The 17,680-nt window shown below is 40.9% G+C and overlaps 1 protein-coding gene across 1 annotated transcript; it reads right to left on the minus strand.

Moving 5' to 3' along the window:
* Window positions 1–4,447: 4,447 nt before the first annotated feature.
* Window positions 4,448–9,655, minus strand: LOC103725897 (tubulin alpha chain-like 3). The gene is made up of 3 exons (XM_017795635.1): window positions 9,553–9,655; window positions 8,083–8,183; window positions 4,448–5,383 (listed from the first exon to the last, which is right to left on the minus strand). Exons 1-3 carry the CDS (start codon window positions 9,653–9,655, stop codon window positions 4,448–4,450), a joined length of 1,140 nt encoding a protein of 379 aa, XP_017651124.1.
* Window positions 9,656–17,680: the final 8,025 nt, after the last annotated feature.

Here is a 17,680-nt window from a genome sequence, read left to right on the forward strand (position 1 = left end):
TCAGGCAGGCAAGATGACTCAGGTGGCTAAAGGTTCTAGCCACTTCTGTAGGTCATCCTCTGACTTCCACATATGTACTATGTTGTTTACATGCATTTTTTTTACATACCAGTGTTGTTTAGAATCTGCTTCAGTGGGAAGATATTAACAAACAAGACAGAGATCACTGAAGAAAGAACACATTACTTTTGAAGACAATAACCCATTTTTCTAGGAAAAAAATTAAAGCGTAGGTAAAGCATCTTGGGGAATAAGTCTAGCAAGGAGAAATTTTAGCAAAAGACCTAGCAAAGAAAGAAACTGAAGATGAGACTTTGAGTTTGTGAAATAAGAGCAGATAAGGAGGAACAGGAATGTCTCCACTAGGGGAAGACAGTGTAGCAGTCTGCACAGCTGATGCTCAGCCCTAAACAGGACTTTTATACCACTCTCTCTGAAGCTCAACAGACATCAAAGATGAGGGGGGAAGAAAGAATGTAAATGCTGACAGACAGGGAGAGAGACTGGAGAACATCATCTTCTGGGCATGTTACAGCCTTGGCAATCGTGAACTCACAGCAGCTCCAGTTACCTGCGCTGGGCCTGCTGACAACTGGGCTTGTCAACTGTCAGTCACAGATGGAAGAAGGGCTCATGAGGCACTACCTCTCCCTGCTGAACTACTGGCTACTGATAGATTCGGAGAGAGGAGGAGTCATTATCTTCAACTATCTACCCCCAGTGAGCCAACCAAACTCCAGTGAGTAGCTCCAAACCCTGGTTCAACTCAGTGGGTCACTAAAAAAGAAAAAATAAATGAGTAAAGGAAAGGGCTTCTAGGGGAATTGAAAGGTGGTGTTGACAGGGGTGTGGGGGAGGTGAGAGGGTTGGGGGAGGAGACTCTTCAGAATACATTGTACACATGTATGTACTTGTCAAAGAACAAATTCAATTAATAAAAAGGAGGAAGAGTCTGCAGAGACACTGGACACGAGAAGAGCAACTTCCAGGCTACAGGAATCAGGGGAAAGCATCTTGAAATAACCATTCTGAGGCTGAGATAGCTCGAGGCTGAGAAAGCCATTGCTCTGGAAAAAGTCATAACCTGCTAAGTTCAAGACAATTGTGTCAGCAGAATGGTGGAGAAGATGCCAATGATATTTAATATTGTCAACTTGGCAGGATCTAAAACTCACCCAGGAGACAAATCTCTGGGTATATCTATGAGCGAGTTTCTAAGTTGGGTTACATGAGGGTGGAAGACCCACCCAAAATGACTTTCATGTCCTTGACTTGTTACAATCAAATAATTGCAAGAAAGTCTCTATCTATCATCTATGTATCCATCCATCCATCCATCCATCCATCCATCCATCTATCCATCCATCCATCCATCCATCCATCTATCCATCCATCCATCCATCTATCCATCTATCTATCCATCTATCATCTATCTATAGTAATTCTATCTATCATCTATCTACATCAATCATCTATCTATCATCTATCTATCTGTATCAATCATCTATCTCTCTATCTAACACTTACCTAATCTCCAAACCAAGGGAGTTATTTACTGACCTTTGGTGTCACTTTACATCATCTAACCTTGGCTAACAGTATACTTTCTGTTTGATTTAAGTGTGAAAGAATAATTTCTCCATTTGCATAAATCAATGATAGTTTCCACACTCTTGAGGGTTTCACTTTTTAATTAACCAATGCGTTTTGTGCTTGCAGTCTAAAAATCACATCTATCCTATTCAATAGTTTGTTTCGATTTTTTTGTTTCTTTTTTTTTGAGACAGGGTTTCCCTGTAGCCTCATCTGGCCTGGAACTCACTATGTAGGCCAGGTTGGCCTTGATCTCATAGAAATCCATCTGCTTCTGCCTCCCAAGTACTGAGACTAAAGGTGTGTATCACTAAAATCCTAACCGTGATCTCTCTCAGAATTAACAGGGCTTGGGATCCAATGGAAACCCAACACCAGCATAGATAAAATCCTTATTAAAGGGACTTGCAAGGACAATCAAAAGGAGACCCAACTAGATACTTGGGGTCTTGAGGACTGAGCAAAGATCTGGCCTAGTGATAGCTGTCTGTGCTGGAAAGCCATGCCTTTACAGAATCTAGATGCCATTTCCACCAAACTGTGACCACTGGCCTCCAAGGAACAATGATTTCAGCTGCAAACATGCAAAATAGTACATTGTTTAAGTGGCTTTCCTGAAAAACACATCACAGTTCAATGATTTAAGAACATAAAGAATCTTCCAGGAAACTGCTAAAAATGGAAGGTCAAGCTGGCCATGATGGTTCATGCCTTTCATCTCAACACTCAGGAGGCAGAGGCAGGGAGATCTCTGTGAGACTGAGGTCAGTCTGGTCTACACAGCAAGCATCAGACCAGCTTGGGCTACAGAGAGACCCTGTTTCAAAAAGGCCGAAAACAAAACAGAATGAAAAAAAATGGAGGGTCAGACTTTCTACTCAGTTTTCTGTGAACCTAAAACTATTCTGAAAACTAAAGCGCATCTTACAATAAACAGAGGGCCAGGTCTCGAATCCAACGGTACAAGCAAGAAGATGACGGCCTTGTCTCAGTGTGTACAATTTCATGCTTTCACCTGAGGCTTGAACATACGCTATGTTCAGGTGTCTATTTGGGCCAAAAGTGTATACTTTGTTGAGATCATGAGGTATAACTAGGAAGCCAAGATTGTGAAGTCAAACACCTCAGATGAACAAGGCTCTTGATGACCTGCCATCATTAATTCAAGAGTAACATCTAAGCTCAATACTGCACCGTCCCAGTATCTAGTTCACCGTAAATTGACTATAGGAAATTCTTGTTGAGATGAGAATACTTAGCACTAAGAATTCATTCCATATAAGTGCCTTTTAAATATCCAATCCTAGTGTCAAATCCCTCCCAGTCCTCGGGATTCTCCTTTAGCAATTCTTTAGTGACATTCAAAAATCTGTATTTTCATCAAACTCTACACATTGAAAATGCCTCTATGATTAAAATTCATCATCAACTTGACTAGAATTTAGAATCATGTAGGAGACACACCTCTAGGCATGTCTGCAAGGATGTTTCTAGAAAGGCTTAACTGAGGAGGGAAGACCCATCCTAAATGTGGGCCGGGTGCCCAGACCGAGTAAAAGAAAATTGAGGAGGAAAGCCTGCTGAGCCCCCACATCCATCTCTTTTCTTCTGAGTGGATGCCCTGTGGCCCGTTGCTTCATGCTCACACTGCCAGACCTCCCCACCATGATGGACTGTATCCTCTTGAGCCATGAGCCAAAATAAACCCTTCCCTCCCTTAGTTGTGTTTTGTCAAATACTTTGTCACAGCAACAACAAAAGTAGCTAATATAACCTCCTGGGGCTGGGGAGATGGTGCAATAGATAAAGTGCCTATTGCTGAAGTGTGAGGACCAGAGATTAGATCCTGGAACCCACATAAATGCCAAGTAGGCATTGGTGGCCAACTTGTCCTAGTGCTTGGGAGCCAAAGACAAGGGATCCCCAGAGCAAGATGGCTAACAAGACTAGCCAAATCAACGAGTTCTGAGCTCAATGAGATGCCCGCCCTCAGCAAATAAAATAGAGTAAGATTTCAGAAGGCACCGGACATCAGCCTCTGGCCTCTGGCACATACACACAATCACACACACACACACAGACACACACACACACAGACACACACACACACAGACACACACACACACAGACACACACACACACAGACACACACACACACAGACACACACACACACGTGCACCCATGTACACACAACATGCATACACACACACAGAAAGACATGCAAAAATGTACAACCTCCTATAGGTCAGGGGAACTGAAGGAGCAATTGTCACTTTCTTACCTGCAAGATACTCAGACCCAAATTCTAAAAAATTACCGATCGTATTCTTGTTTATATGAAAAGAAAACTAAGGGCTTCAAGCCCACATTAGGAGAAAAGAGTGTAAATATTGTGAAAATATCTGTGATTTAATCAAAGTACAATATGTAGACATAGGAGAAATAGCATTCATAATCACTATGTGTGTTTTCCACTTTAGGTACAGAAAAGGAAAAGCAGCATTTCATACTCTCTCAGTTTGAAAAAAAATTGATGGAGGAACAAAGATAAAGCCTGATTCTGATATAACAACAAAGACAAAACAAAAAAATTGAAAAACCTCTACCTAGACATGAGCCATTCATTCAAACGACTCCTAACCCAGAAGGTTCTCAGAGAGCAGAGCTGAATTCTAATGTACATAAGGAAATAGTGCATTGCTGACAATGATCTACTTAATTAAATGTATTCTTTAGGGTCTTGATTTGATTTTTCTTCTCTTTTATTAGAAAAGGCCTCCTCATTAATCTCTGAATGAAAGTGTGACATTCCACTCAACATTCATTTGTGCCAGCCATCTTTACATCAAAAATTTAGCCCACTTCCTCATAATCCTTTTCCAGGGCTGCCAGATCTTCCCTGGCCTCCGTGAACTCCCCTTGTTCCATGCCTTCTGTGATATACCAGTGCAGAAATGCCTTCTTGGCAAACATGAGGTCAAATTTGTGGTCCAGGCGGGCCCAGGCTTCCACAATCGCTGTGGTGTTGCTCAGCATGCACACAGCCCTCTGAACTGGAGCCAGATCCCCTCCTGGCATCACCATGGGCGGCTGGTGGTTGATGCCCACCTTGAAACCAGTTGGGCACCAATCAACAAACTGAACAGAAGTCCTCGACTTCATGGATGCAATTGCTACATTCACATCCTTAGGGACCACATCTCCTCTATAGAGTAGACAGCAAGCCATGTACTTTCCAAGCCGAGGATCACACCTGACCAACTGGTTGGAGAACTCAAAACAAGCCGCAGTGATATCAGGCACTGAGAGGTGCTCATGGTAGGCTTTGTCAGCGGAGATGATGGGGGCCAGTGTCGTGATGGGAAAATGTACTCTTGGATAAGGCACTAGGTTGGTCTGGAATTCAATTAGGCCCACATTCAAGGGCCCTTCAAAGCGGAGGGATGCAGTGAGGCAAGATAACACTTGCGCTGTCAGCCTATTGATGCTGGCATAGGTAGGACATTCAATGCCAAGTTTACGATGACAGATGTTATAGAGGGCCTCATTGTCTACCATGAAGGTACAGTCTGAGTGCTCTATGGTGGAATGAGTGGTGAGGACGGCATTGTAAGGTTCTACCACAGCAGTGGAGATTCTAGGAGAAGGATACACAGAGAACTCCAACTTAGTCTTCCTGCAATACTCTGCTGAGAGCTGCTCCATTAGGAGAGATGTAAATCCTGATCCGGTGCCTCCTCCAAAGCTTCGGAAAACCAAAAACCCCTGAAGTTCATTGCACTGTTCTGCCTGTGAAAAGAAAACAAAATGAACAGAAGATCCAGAAAGTGGGATGAGGAGATGGCTCAGTCAGAAAAGTGCTTCCTTTGTCAGCATGTGGACATGAGTGTGATCCCAAGAACCCAACATAAAAAGAGAGCTGGTCATGGTGTCACTGACTTACTATCCCAGCACTGGAGAGGTGGAAACAGACAGATCCCTGGGGTTTGATGACCAGCCATCTTAGCCTAGTTGGCTAATCCCAGGACAGTGAGAGACCCTGTCTCAACAAAAGAAAAAGCATGGCAGATGGTATCTCAGGAACAACAACCAAGGTTGTCTGTCCTCTAGTCTCTGGTCTCCACATGCACACACGTACATGTGCATCTGTGCACACAAGTACACTTGCACACATAGGAATATGCACACACACAAATATTCACACACATCATTTTGAAAGATGATTCAGAAAGGATTGGAGTGCCATTGTACACAGCATAGTTTCATTGAAATATCCTGAATGTTACTTCTGGAGCTGGGGAAACTCTTAGAGTTTTACTACATCTTAAGCATTCCTAATCCCAAATTCCAAAACGCTCCATAATCCAAAGTTGTTTGAGTGCTGATATGACGCCACTAGTGGGAAATTTCACATCTGATCTCATGATAACAGGTTGCAGTCAACACAAAGGTCTGCTAAACTATATTGTGCAAAATTACCTCCAGTCTGTGTATAAGGGATATTTAAACTTAAATGAATTTTGGGTTTTGACTTGGGTCCCCCAAAATGTCTTATATGTAATTATACCAAAATATGGAGGAAAATCCATGTACTTCTGTTCCCAATCACCTCAAATAAGGGAGGCTCACTCTATCTAAACAAAACATAGAGATTAAAGCCAAAGGCAGTAAGTAGTATAACGAGGCTCACCTGGCTCCCAAGAACCTGATTGTGTCCAATAGTCAATGTGAAGAACCTTATTACACAAGACAAATATTTACCTGACCATAGGCACTTCAATATTGATCTCAAAATTCTGAACCCAGGATGTGGCAAGTAAGAAAAAAATAATTGAAGAACCAAGATGGTGGTGCGGCCAGAACAATGGAGGCAACGCTGGTTCTCAGCACAGGGACTTAAACTGTGACTCTGGGCCTCTTCATTTTGTTAGGGCTCTTGATGCTTCTACATTCATCTCAAAATTCTGAACTCAAGTAAGAAGAAAATAAATGAGGAAATGAAGATGGCAGAGTTAAGCCTGGCCTCCCACACAGACCAGTGGGCAGAGCTGAGCTGGCCTGCCCACACATGCACCATGGTGGCACCCATGGGCAGCTGACCAGTTTCATCACCCAGTGATTTTCAGGTCCTGGCTGCAGTCCTGAACAACATTAGGAATCTGAGATGTCTACAGATTTTGGAAAATGAACTAGAGGGCGCTGGTGTAAAGCTGTCGTGTGAAGCTGTGAAACTTTTCAACTGCCACTCAGAGAATCTTGGACTAGAGGCCTGTGAGCTAATGCTGCCTGCTGTGAGGACCTAACTTCTTTTACCCACAGTAAAACCCTGAGAGGAATCGATCTATTGGAGAATGCCTTGGTCCACAGTGAGGTCACTATGCTGAGTGAGGCCAGGAAACAGCCGAAGAGTAACCTGCATGCAAGGACTGTGAACAGCTAACTTTGATGAAGAAAACAAAGTGTTTCCAACTCCTGAGAAAAAGAAATCCCCACCTGACATGCCTAAGCAGTGTGTAAGAGAAACAGAAAACGAGTGAAAATCCCGTTCCAAGAAACCTGGGTGTATCCTGACCCAAAACCGTGTGCAAAGGAAAGGGACTGGACCCTTAGTTTTTGCACACCCCTTGTAAGAATTATAGACCACTGACTCTAATGAGATGAGTTCTCTGGCACGCAGCTCAGATAAGTTATATAAGATGCTAATAGAAAACATGAAGTCAGGGAGGGGTGGGGGTGGAAGGGTGAGGCTGGAGATGGTGACGAGGTCTGAATATAATCAAAACTCATGGCATGAAATTCTTGAGTCAATAAAATTGCTCTTAAACTTAAAAAAGCATAAATATTCAGTTATCCTTTGTTGTCGTCCATTAATGTATCTAAATATGCTTTAAGGTTTTTGTAAAACAGAGGGAAAAAATGATCAAAATACTGAAGCAAAGTCCCCTCCACAGTAGATAAAGTGCCTCTAACTTCTACACACTGTGTCCATGATGATGTGAAAGGCATTGGGCTGCCTAGCAGTTATGCCAAACCAAGTAATTAACAAAGGAGCTCCAGATTCAGACCCTTACAGAACTATAAATATGGTACATAATCTTCAGAAAAGATGTGCCTCTTGTTGCCTTCACAGTAATGGTGACTGTTAGAAAACAATAAATTTTAGAGAGCTTTCAAAGTCTCTGATAACAATTCAAAAAAAAAAAAAACCTCCATTAGTAGAAACAAGGGTAGAAGGGAGGCACCTGATAAATGTAAAAGCTTCAATCACCTTCCTAACAGGGTATACAAAGCCAACATCAGGACCTTTCCCCAGCTGTGAGCATCCAAGGAGGCCCAGGGTGAGAGGGTTGGGTGGTGATAGTGGTAGTGGCAGGTGATGCTGTTAGGAGATCACAGGTTCCCACACATGGCCCATTTGTAGGGGAAAAGGAACCACTTGCCAGTTTTTGAATTCTCTCCAGCACAAGCTCGATGATCTCTGAGCCCACAGAGTAGTGACCACGTGCGTAGTTATTCGAAGCGTCCTCTTTTCCATTCACAAGCTGTTCTGGGTGGAAGAGTGAATGATACTTCCCCACACGGATCCTATCTGCAGAAGGGGCATGGTAGTCAGTGCATGCATTCAGTGTAACGGCTAGCTGCTTGAAAAACCTCACAGGACTCTATTCCCAAAACCTTCCACAGTATATTTGTAAAGGAATGAAATTTATATTGAAGAAACTTCCTTTCTCAATCTAGGAAAACAAGAAATTCTGGTTTTTTGTTACAGAAGCATTCTATAAACTGAGCTATATCCCCAGTCCCATTAGTTTCTTAATTTTATTCTTTCGTAGTATCTAACAATATAACACAAATCTGTATATAGGAGTCTTTGGCCTTGACCAGTCTTGACCTCATCCTCTTAATAAAACTTTTCATTGTTTTAGAACATTGACATCAATCCACTTTCTTCCATTAGCTGTTATATATTCTAGCTCTTTTCTAATAAGGAAATCAACTCCAACCTAGTATTGATAGACTGTAACTTTCTAGTATAGACCAACTGTATTCTCCAAAGATGATCACAAAAATCCTATCACATATTGTCTCTAGAACCTTGCTGTACTGGCATCAAGAAGTACGGTTCATATCCCTGTTCTTGTGGGTCTTCATAACTACCTTGCCTCATTGAGGACAGCTGAAACGGTACCAGGTGACTTTCAGGGTTGGGTGAGAGAAGAGCCATGGACATCTGCATTGTTCCCTTGGGACCCTTGCTGTTGGTACCTGACCACCATGCTATGATAAGGTTGAAGCATCTCAAAGACAGTCATGAGAAGAGGGACCAAAGCCCCACCTGCATGCCCAGCTCAGAACTCATCCAACAATTTGCTAACCAAGTGAGTGACTCGCTATCAAAGTGGATCCCTCAGTTCCCAATAGAACCTTTATACCTACTACCGTGTGGAACGGAGTCCCTTCTGTACATGTGAATATGTACACACACATACACACACACACAAATAATAAATAAATTAATAAATAAATAAATAATGTAAAAAGTTTAAATATCATTGGTTACTCGCATAATCTGAATGTTTATTTGGTATCTTGCCTCTTTGGAATAATTGTCAAATACCATAGTCTTTATAAGAAGATAATGATAAATTTTCAGATTCTTTACCAGGAGCTTCTAACAACTGACTCTCAAACCCAGGAAAAGATTCGGTGTTCTGTTGTGGAACGTGGGTAGATAAATTAACAGCTTTTGCTTAGTTTTACCCCACAGGAAAAAAAAGTTAACTTAGTCTTTCATTTAGGTGTGTGTGTTTGCCGTTATTACTAAAGCTTTGGATTCCAAAAAGATCCGCATGATCCTGTTTGTATAGATTACTGCAATCTCATACTCCAACCCTCTTGATTTGTGTATTTTGATTTTGGACCTGGTAAAGTGCACAAGAAAGTCAAACTTAGTTTACCTATAACTGTTGGTTCTAAATCCATGAAAAGTGCTCTAGGCACATACTTCCCAGTTCTTGTTTCATGAAAAAAAGTATCAAAAGATGCATTTCTAGGTTCCATTTCACCATTTTCCAACTGCTCCTGTTGACGATCAAGAATGAAGCCATCTGGCTGGATTCCATGTTCCAGGCAATAGAGTTCCCAACTTGCATCCCCGATCTGGACACCAGCTTGACCGATGTGAATGGAAAGGCACTGCCTCTGAAATAAGCCACCGTGAGTTAGAGCAGAACGGGAGCTCAGACAACATAAACACTTCTGATTACAAATGACAGGGGCTGCTGAGCATGGTGGCGCTCGCCTTTAATCCCAGCATTTGGGAGGCAGAGACAGGTTCTTTGAGTCCAAGCCAAGCCTGGTCTACATAGCAAGTTCCAGGTCAACCAGAGGTACATAGTGAGTCCCTGCCTAAAAAAACAAACAAACAAATGACAAAGGCCAAACTAACTGAAATTAAGCTCACAGGGGAAGTTTATATACTCAGAAGTGTTTCATGAAAAGGGCCAGCTAGACAGCTCAGCAGGTAAAGGCACTTGCTGACCACACATGCCTGACGACCTGAGTTGCATCCCTGGAAAACAAATTCAGTTGGAGGTGAGAACCAATCCACAAAATGTGTTCCACAAAAGATGAATACGAAGGAGCAGCTAAGTTCCATGGAAAACTGAACCAATGACTAAAACTGTGAAAAGGGATATTTGAACCAGAAAGGTGAACCAGCAAGTAAAAACTTGCCCTGAACACCTGACCACCTGAGTTCAGTCCTTGGAACCTGGGTAAATGTGGAAGGAGAGAACTTACAGATTTGTCCTCTGAACCTCCTTTACAGGTCATGGTAGGCACACGCCTTTATAGTCCTCTCTCTATATCTCTCTATATATATATCTCTCTCTGTCTCTCTGTCTCTCCCTGTCTCTCTCTCTCATAAGGAAGAAGAAGAAGAAGAAGAAGAAGAAGAAGAAGAAGAAGAAGAAGAAGGAGAACAACAACAACAACAACAACAACAACAACAACAGCAGCAGCAGCAAATAAAACTGTCCTAAGTTTTGTTTTCAACCACATAAATGAAACATCTAGTGCCCATTGGTCTAAGAACTGAGTTAAGACTCTATAGATTTAGTCTTATATAACCTATATATAAATGTAATAAGGACAAAATGTGCGCAGAGTAAGTGGGTCTTTACATCAGTCCAACTCACCCAGAAAAAAAAAAGTTATTGGAAAAGAATAAATTCCAAATCAATCAGCCTTCTCAGATATTAGAATTCATTGCAGACAAATTAATGATGTCATTTTTTCAGACCTTGAAATTTTATATTTACAGTTCATATGTGCCCTACATAAGGAAGAATATTCTAAGCTTAGAAGTACTGGTAAATTTTACTTGTATTCCAAAACAAAATAGTCAATATATGTAAGAATTATAGGGGGCTGGTAAGATGATTCAGCAGATAAAGGTGCTTGTTGTCAAGGCTAACAAACAGAATTTAGCCCCTGGATCCACATGATGGAAGGAGAGAACCAGAAGCCCTTTCAAGTTGTCACCTGACCTCCATACCCATCCTATGGCACAGGCACACCCCCATCCCTCCACACACAGCAAATAACATAAATGTAATTAAAATTTTTTAAGAAAAAGAAAAGCCTGTTATATGCATAATTATATAAAGAGTATTTTGTCAAATACTTTTTAAAAGATTAATTTTTATTATTTTTATGTATGTGTGAGTGGGTGTGCACCTGTGTGGAGGTACTCAGAGGGGTCAGAAGAGGGCATCAGATTCCCTGGAGCTGGAATTACAGATGGCTGTGAGCCAACCTTACATGGTGCTGAGAACCGAAGTGCAGCACTCTGGAATGGAAGTAAGGCCCTCTGTTGAACACTTTTAAGGGCACAGGAAAAATTATCTATAGCTCTTGACATGACAGGTCTGGGACTAGAGTTTCATGCACATGCACACATATACAAGCACCCCCATGTGTCCTCATACGCATGCAAAACCATGTGTGCACACATGCATACCACACACCCACATTCACACATGAAAATGAATAAATAAACAGACAAATAGATAATAAATAAAATACATGATATAGCAACTCTAGTTATTTCTAGATAGTGGGTTCTTTTTTCTTATGTAAACTTAACTATTTTCTTCTGCCCTCATCAGCTTCTGCCCTTCATCCTACTTTAAAATCACCACTCACTGTTTCTCTTTAAGAGAAACAACTTTTTAAGTAGCTGAAAGGCATCATTATCTGCCTTTTAAGAGAGAGAAAAACAAAGCTAAATGATGGAAATCTGTGATGATAGCAGGCTCTGATTTTAAGTGACTGTATTTTGATTGCTAGTCGTCCTGGACCACATCTGTGTTGAACTACCCTGTCTACTATATTCTCAGGGTCGTTCAACCTGTGTGGTCCTGTAAGCCGAGGGGGCAACCTACACTTATCCATAAATGCACTGTCTCAAAATCCGAGACTGAAGTGCAGACAGACCTCCTGCCTCCCGCCCGTCACTGACCTGCGGTATCCACAAGCCACTCCTCTGTAAGCAGGAAGGCAGGGAGAGAGGTCAAAATCTCTGACCTGTCACACCCCACAATCATACTTGGACTCTGTCATGCTCAGCAGCACAAACTCTTGCACTTTGACTTGACTGACAAATCATAATATAGGCTTCTTCACTTCATGAGAATCTCAATTTTAATACTTAGAACTTCCACATTGTTTCTTCTTTGTGCAACTTTCAGACTGTGTGACCATGACTGCAAACTTAGCTTCAAAAGCACTTTACTTAGAACCAGCGAATATCCTTTCCCCTGCTTGGAATGTGAAAATCAAAACAGTTTATTCCATTAAGAACAGGCTTCAGAAATCCTTATCTGCAAAGTGTAGTTTCATTCCTCCCTACTCCTGTTGGACTTTAAAGGCTGTAAATAGATTAACTACTATAATCGAATCAGAGCTTTCTTCTCTAAGGTTAAGTTAAAAATCCAAAGGGGAGAGGGTGTTCATGGTTTCTGTTCCTTAAAACCTCTTAATCCACATCTGCAGCTCTGAGATGCATAGTTGCTCACAGTAAAATTAATCACAAACAAAAAATAAAAGTCTGTCTTTCATGTGCTCAGAAGTCACATAAGTAATATCGTCTTTCTCAACTCAACAGGAATAACTTGACCCAACAAGCTCTGTTCCTGGCCATAGAACATAACTGCATCCAAGGCAACAGAAGACTGGCTTGACCTTATTCTCTCCTGGTCTCTGCTTCCTTTCCAAACTCTCTGCTATGATCTTAGTCCTGCTACGAAATAGTGTAAGATTGTAAACTGTCCACTCAATGTCAGCATCAATAAGTCACAGCACACTAATAAATGTTATTACAAAGCTGTATTTGAGTTACTGGAAAAGTATAATTTTTAATTAAGCTTTATTATTAAGATAGCTGTAGAATTATATGCAATTCTAAGAAACAACACAAAAGACCTCTTGTACCCTTTCCTAGTTTGCTCTCAAGGGAAGTATCTTGCAAGATAATGTTACACCCAGAATGCTGACATTCATATAGTCAGAATATAGAATGTCCCATTGCCACAAGTATCTTTCATGTTGGAAGGCATGATTCTTAAAACCAGTTAATGCTGGGGAGAGAGTGCCATGGAGCAAGACCAAAAAAAAAAAAAAAAGGAAAAGCAGTTTGAAAGGTTGCTTCCATTGAAGAACTAAAAATTCTAAGATATTGAAAATCACTGTCATTTACACAGAAGAAATTAAAGGGAGAGTGGGTCTCTTAAAGATGGTCTTGAAATAGAATTGCTAGAAGCAACTATTCTCATTATTATACAGAACTACAGAGAGGATGAAGACATTGCCTGTGCCCTTTACTATGCTGTGCATTTATGATCTTAGCAATAATAGCTTGGGTCTGAAGTCGCCAGAAATTCCAAAAGCATAATAAAAGCAAAGCAACAATCTTCTACAGAAAGTTCAAAGCCAACTGTAAAAACTTAAGGAAGGAAAAATTCTCCTTCTGGTATTTCACTTAAAGGAAATGAAAGATTGAAAAATGAACCAAGCTTTGCCTTGGTTCAGAAGAAAACCCACAAAGGATTACACACTCTGCAAATCTGCTTTTAATTCATATGCATGGATACTGAAAGAAACAAGAGTCTTCTCTTGTATTAAGAATTTAGAGTGGAGGAGAAAGCCTAAATATGATCTACAAAGTTTGCCACCATCCCAAATCAACACTGTCAAAGTCACTTACCATGCTGATCTGAAGGTGTCCCTACAGCCCAGTGCTAATGACTGAGGAGCAATCATTTCTAGCTCAGTCTTATCACAGGTCCCGGAAATGACTCTACCTGAGGGCTGAAAACATTCTTCACTTAAAGCAATACAGCTTCTTTTAAATTTTTCAGTTGACTATTTGCATACATGCAGGCAATACACTCATGCACACAAAATAAAAATAATAAAAAAATTTAAAAATTTTCAGTTGTCAACTTACCCATATCTGTTTCCAACACACACTTATACTGAGTATAAAAAAAATATGTTGGGGCTGGATTGACAGCTCAGCAGTTAAGAATACTGGCTGTTCATAGCCAGGTGTGTAGTCCCAGCACTCAGGAGGCAGAGGCAGGCGGATCTCTGTGAGTTCAAGGCCAGCCTGGTCTACATAGTGAGTTTCAGGACAGCTGGGGCTACAGGGAGACCCTGCCTCAAAAACGAGAAAAAAAAAAAAACTGGTTGTTCTTGTAGAAGACCCAGGTTTGAATCCCAGCACCCACATGGCAGCTAACAACTGTCCGTAACTCCAGTCCCAGGGGATCCCCAACAACCTCTTCTAACTTCCTCGGGCACTGCACGACACGGGTGCACTTACCTACACGCAAGCAATACACACATACACATAAAATAAAAATAATAAATAAAAATTTTTTTTAATATGCGTGCATGTGCATGCACATGTGTTCACATGGATGCATGTATGTGTGCATGTGCACATTCAGGCATACATGCATGAATATGGAGGCCAGAGGACAGCTCACAAGTAGTTCCTCAGAAGCTGCCCACCTTGTTCTTTGAAGCAGGGTGTCTCACTAACCTGGTGCTTGTACAATAGGCTACGCTGGCTGTGAGACCCAGGGACCTCCTGCCTCTGCCTCTCTGGCACTGGATTAACAAGTTCTAGGTTAAAACTCGGGTCCTTATGCTTGTACAGCAAATGCTTTCCTGACTGAGCTATCTTCCCAATGCCCTAAATGTCTTCCAAATATTTTCCTCTTATATAAAGAACTGAGTCAGTATTAATGGGGAAAATGAAACTGTATGAGTAACATTGCTGCTGCAGCAAATCAGCCTTTTATTTTTCAACTCTTTAAAGATTTATTTTATTTTTATTTATGTGTATGTATATGTGCATGGCCCTGTATGCCTACTTGTGTTTGTGCAGGTGTGCACACTTGTGTGGGGGAGCCCACAGAGGCCAGGAAAGGGCACAAGATCCCCTGGACCTGGAGTTATAGATGGTAGGGAACAGCCCAACATGGATGCCCGGAACCAAACTCTGGTCCTCTGCGAGAGCAACAAACACTCTTTACCACAGAGCCTGAGGCATTTCTCCAGTCCCCAAATTAGCTCTATTTCATGTGCATTTCACAAATACAGACAAGATCGAGCATATGGTCAATGTGATTTGGATATAAATCCATCCTAAATACAAAGAAAAAACAAAGAGAGTATCATTTTGTTTTACAACATGGAAAAAAAATCTGTCTAAAAAGAAAGAAAGGAAGGAAGGAAGGAAGGAAGGAAGGAAGGAAGAAAGAAAGAAAGAAAGAAAGAAAGAAAGAAAGAGAGGGAGAGAGGGAGAAAGAAAGAAAGAGAAAGAAAGAAAGAAAGAAAGAGAAAAAAGAGAGAAAGCAAACAAAGCAAAACAAAATGACACTCTCTTTGTTTTCTTCTATCTTTCTTTTTTTAAGACAGGATCTTACCACATAGACCAGGCTAAATTAAACTTTACAACTGACCTACTTCCACCTAAGAGTAGAGGTATGGGAGCTGGAGAGATGACTCAGCAGTTAAGAGCACTGGCTGCTCCTGAAGAGGACCAGGTTCAGTTCCCAGCATCCAGATGGTGGCTAACAACCGTCCATAACTCTAGGGATTCAATGCTCATTTCTGACCTTTATGGGCATTGTACAACATGGGTGGACTTACATGCATGCAGACAAAACACTCATACACATAAAATAAAATTTTTTAATCGAAAAATTTAAAAGATTACAGGCATGGTCACAATGTGTGGCCAGAGGCATCCTTTTTTTTTTTTTTTTTCTTTTTTTTAATCACTACCTCCCATACATGGACTTCATTTAACACCACTCCCAGTCATGAGGGGATTTTCTAGGTTTTTTTTATTATTTTATTTTAAATTATTACACTATTAGCCGGGTGTGGTGGCACACGCCTTTAATCCCAGCACTGGGAAGGCAGAGGCAGGTGGATCTCTGTGAGTTCGAAGCCAGCCTGGTCTCCATGGTGAAACCAGGAAAACTGTGGCTTCCAAGGGGCTCTTTCCCAAAAAAACCAAAAAAAAAAAAAAAATCATTACACTATTATATAACATATAGATATGCAAACTTATTATTACTTGTTTTCTGTTTGTTTCCAGGTTCTAAATTCTTGTTTTCTTCCTGCTTTTCTTTTTATAAAAATGATGTTTTTTTTTAGCATAGCAACAATCTTATTCTTCAGTAATCAAAATAAAACTTCAAGAATCTTGGTTCGTACTTCTTCACAACTATGAGAAAATAAAGAAATCAGCAGTTTTATTCTGTAAGTCATATTGTCTCTGGTTTTAATCATCATGAAGTCTGTCTTGTCTGTCTCTATCTGCCAATAATTCCTCCAATTTTTGAGGGATTTTGCAGTTCCATGTAATACAGAGAACACCATTACATAAAATCAGAATGTTATTTATTTTGTTTCTGCACCAAATTTCTTCCCTTTCCTCTTCTAATTTTAGTTTGAAACAAGATGGGCACAATCGGATAGCTTGCATTTCTCATTTCTGGGTCACTTACTCAGTATTTTTCCAAAAATATTCAAAGGATTTGTTTACATTATTTATATGTCTCTGTGTATGTGCATTTGTGTGCAAGTATCTGAAAAGTCCAGAAGAGGGCATCAGATCCCTTGGATCTGGAGTTCCAGGCTGTTGTGAGCTGCCTTATGTAGGTGCTGGGTACCAAACTGATCCTCTGAAAGAGCAACAAGGGCTCTTAAGTGCTGAGCATCTCTATAGCCCTTAGAAAAGATTCTCAACTTCACTTAGAACTACGATCAATTTAGATTTGCAAAATAATGAGAAGAAAAATTGTAAATTTCTTTTTCATAACTTAAAAAATGTGCCTTTATATTTTAGCAATTGCTTTTTTCTTTGAAACTAAAATTTAAAGGGAAAATTTTCAAGGCATAATTGGAGTTTTAAGTCTGAAGGGGCCTTCTGGTATGATGGCTAGTTTTGTGTCAACTTGGCCAGGGTATATGCCCAGTGCTGTGGTTTGAATTTGAAATGTCCAACACAGCTCATGTTTTGAACTCTTAGCTAGTAGTACTGGGTCACTGGGGTAGGCCTCTGAACGTATGACCAGGCTCTGGTTCTGGCTTCAGTCCCTGCTTCCTTTCTGCTGTGTTAAGAGCAGCCTCCACAATACATTGCTCTTCCCCTCCATGATGAGCTGAAACCTTCTATCTCTCTGTTCCAAAATAGTGTCACCACTCCGTGAGCAAACGTTCAAACAGATGAGCCAAAATAAATCTTTCCCTCTTAAGTCATTTCTGTCAAGAATTTTGGTCACAGCAGCACAACAATAGCTAATACATCCATTTATACAATCGAACACTAACCTGGTTGCTAAGAAGACATTTTGCAGAGTTGGTGATCATGTATAATCAAAGGAGATCATTCTTGTCTTGGTTAGTTTTCTTGAAACGACCAAATACCTGACAAGAAGCAACTTAGGGGAAGAAGGGTTTGTATCAGCTCACAGTTCATTGCAAGGAAGGCTTGGCAGT

The sequence above is a fragment of the Nannospalax galili genome, unplaced genomic scaffold, assembly GCF_000622305.1.
Source record: "Nannospalax galili isolate Female #2095 unplaced genomic scaffold, S.galili_v1.0 scaffold989, whole genome shotgun sequence".
Taxonomy (NCBI): Eukaryota; Metazoa; Chordata; class Mammalia; order Rodentia; family Spalacidae; genus Nannospalax; species Nannospalax galili.

Excerpts from the sequence above, each read along its gene's own strand:
- LOC103725897 (XM_017795635.1), bottom strand. The coding sequence starts at position 9,655 with ATGGAACCTAGAAATGCATCTTTTGATACTTTTTTTCATGAAACAAGA. Across the intron at positions 8,184-9,552 it reads TTTAGAACCAACAGTTATAG|ATAGGATCCGTGTGGGGAAG; the intron begins GTAAACTAAGTT and ends CCCCTTCTGCAG. Across the intron at positions 5,384-8,082 it reads ACGCACGTGGTCACTACTCT|GCAGAACAGTGCAATGAACT; the intron begins GTGGGCTCAGAG and ends TTCTTTTCACAG.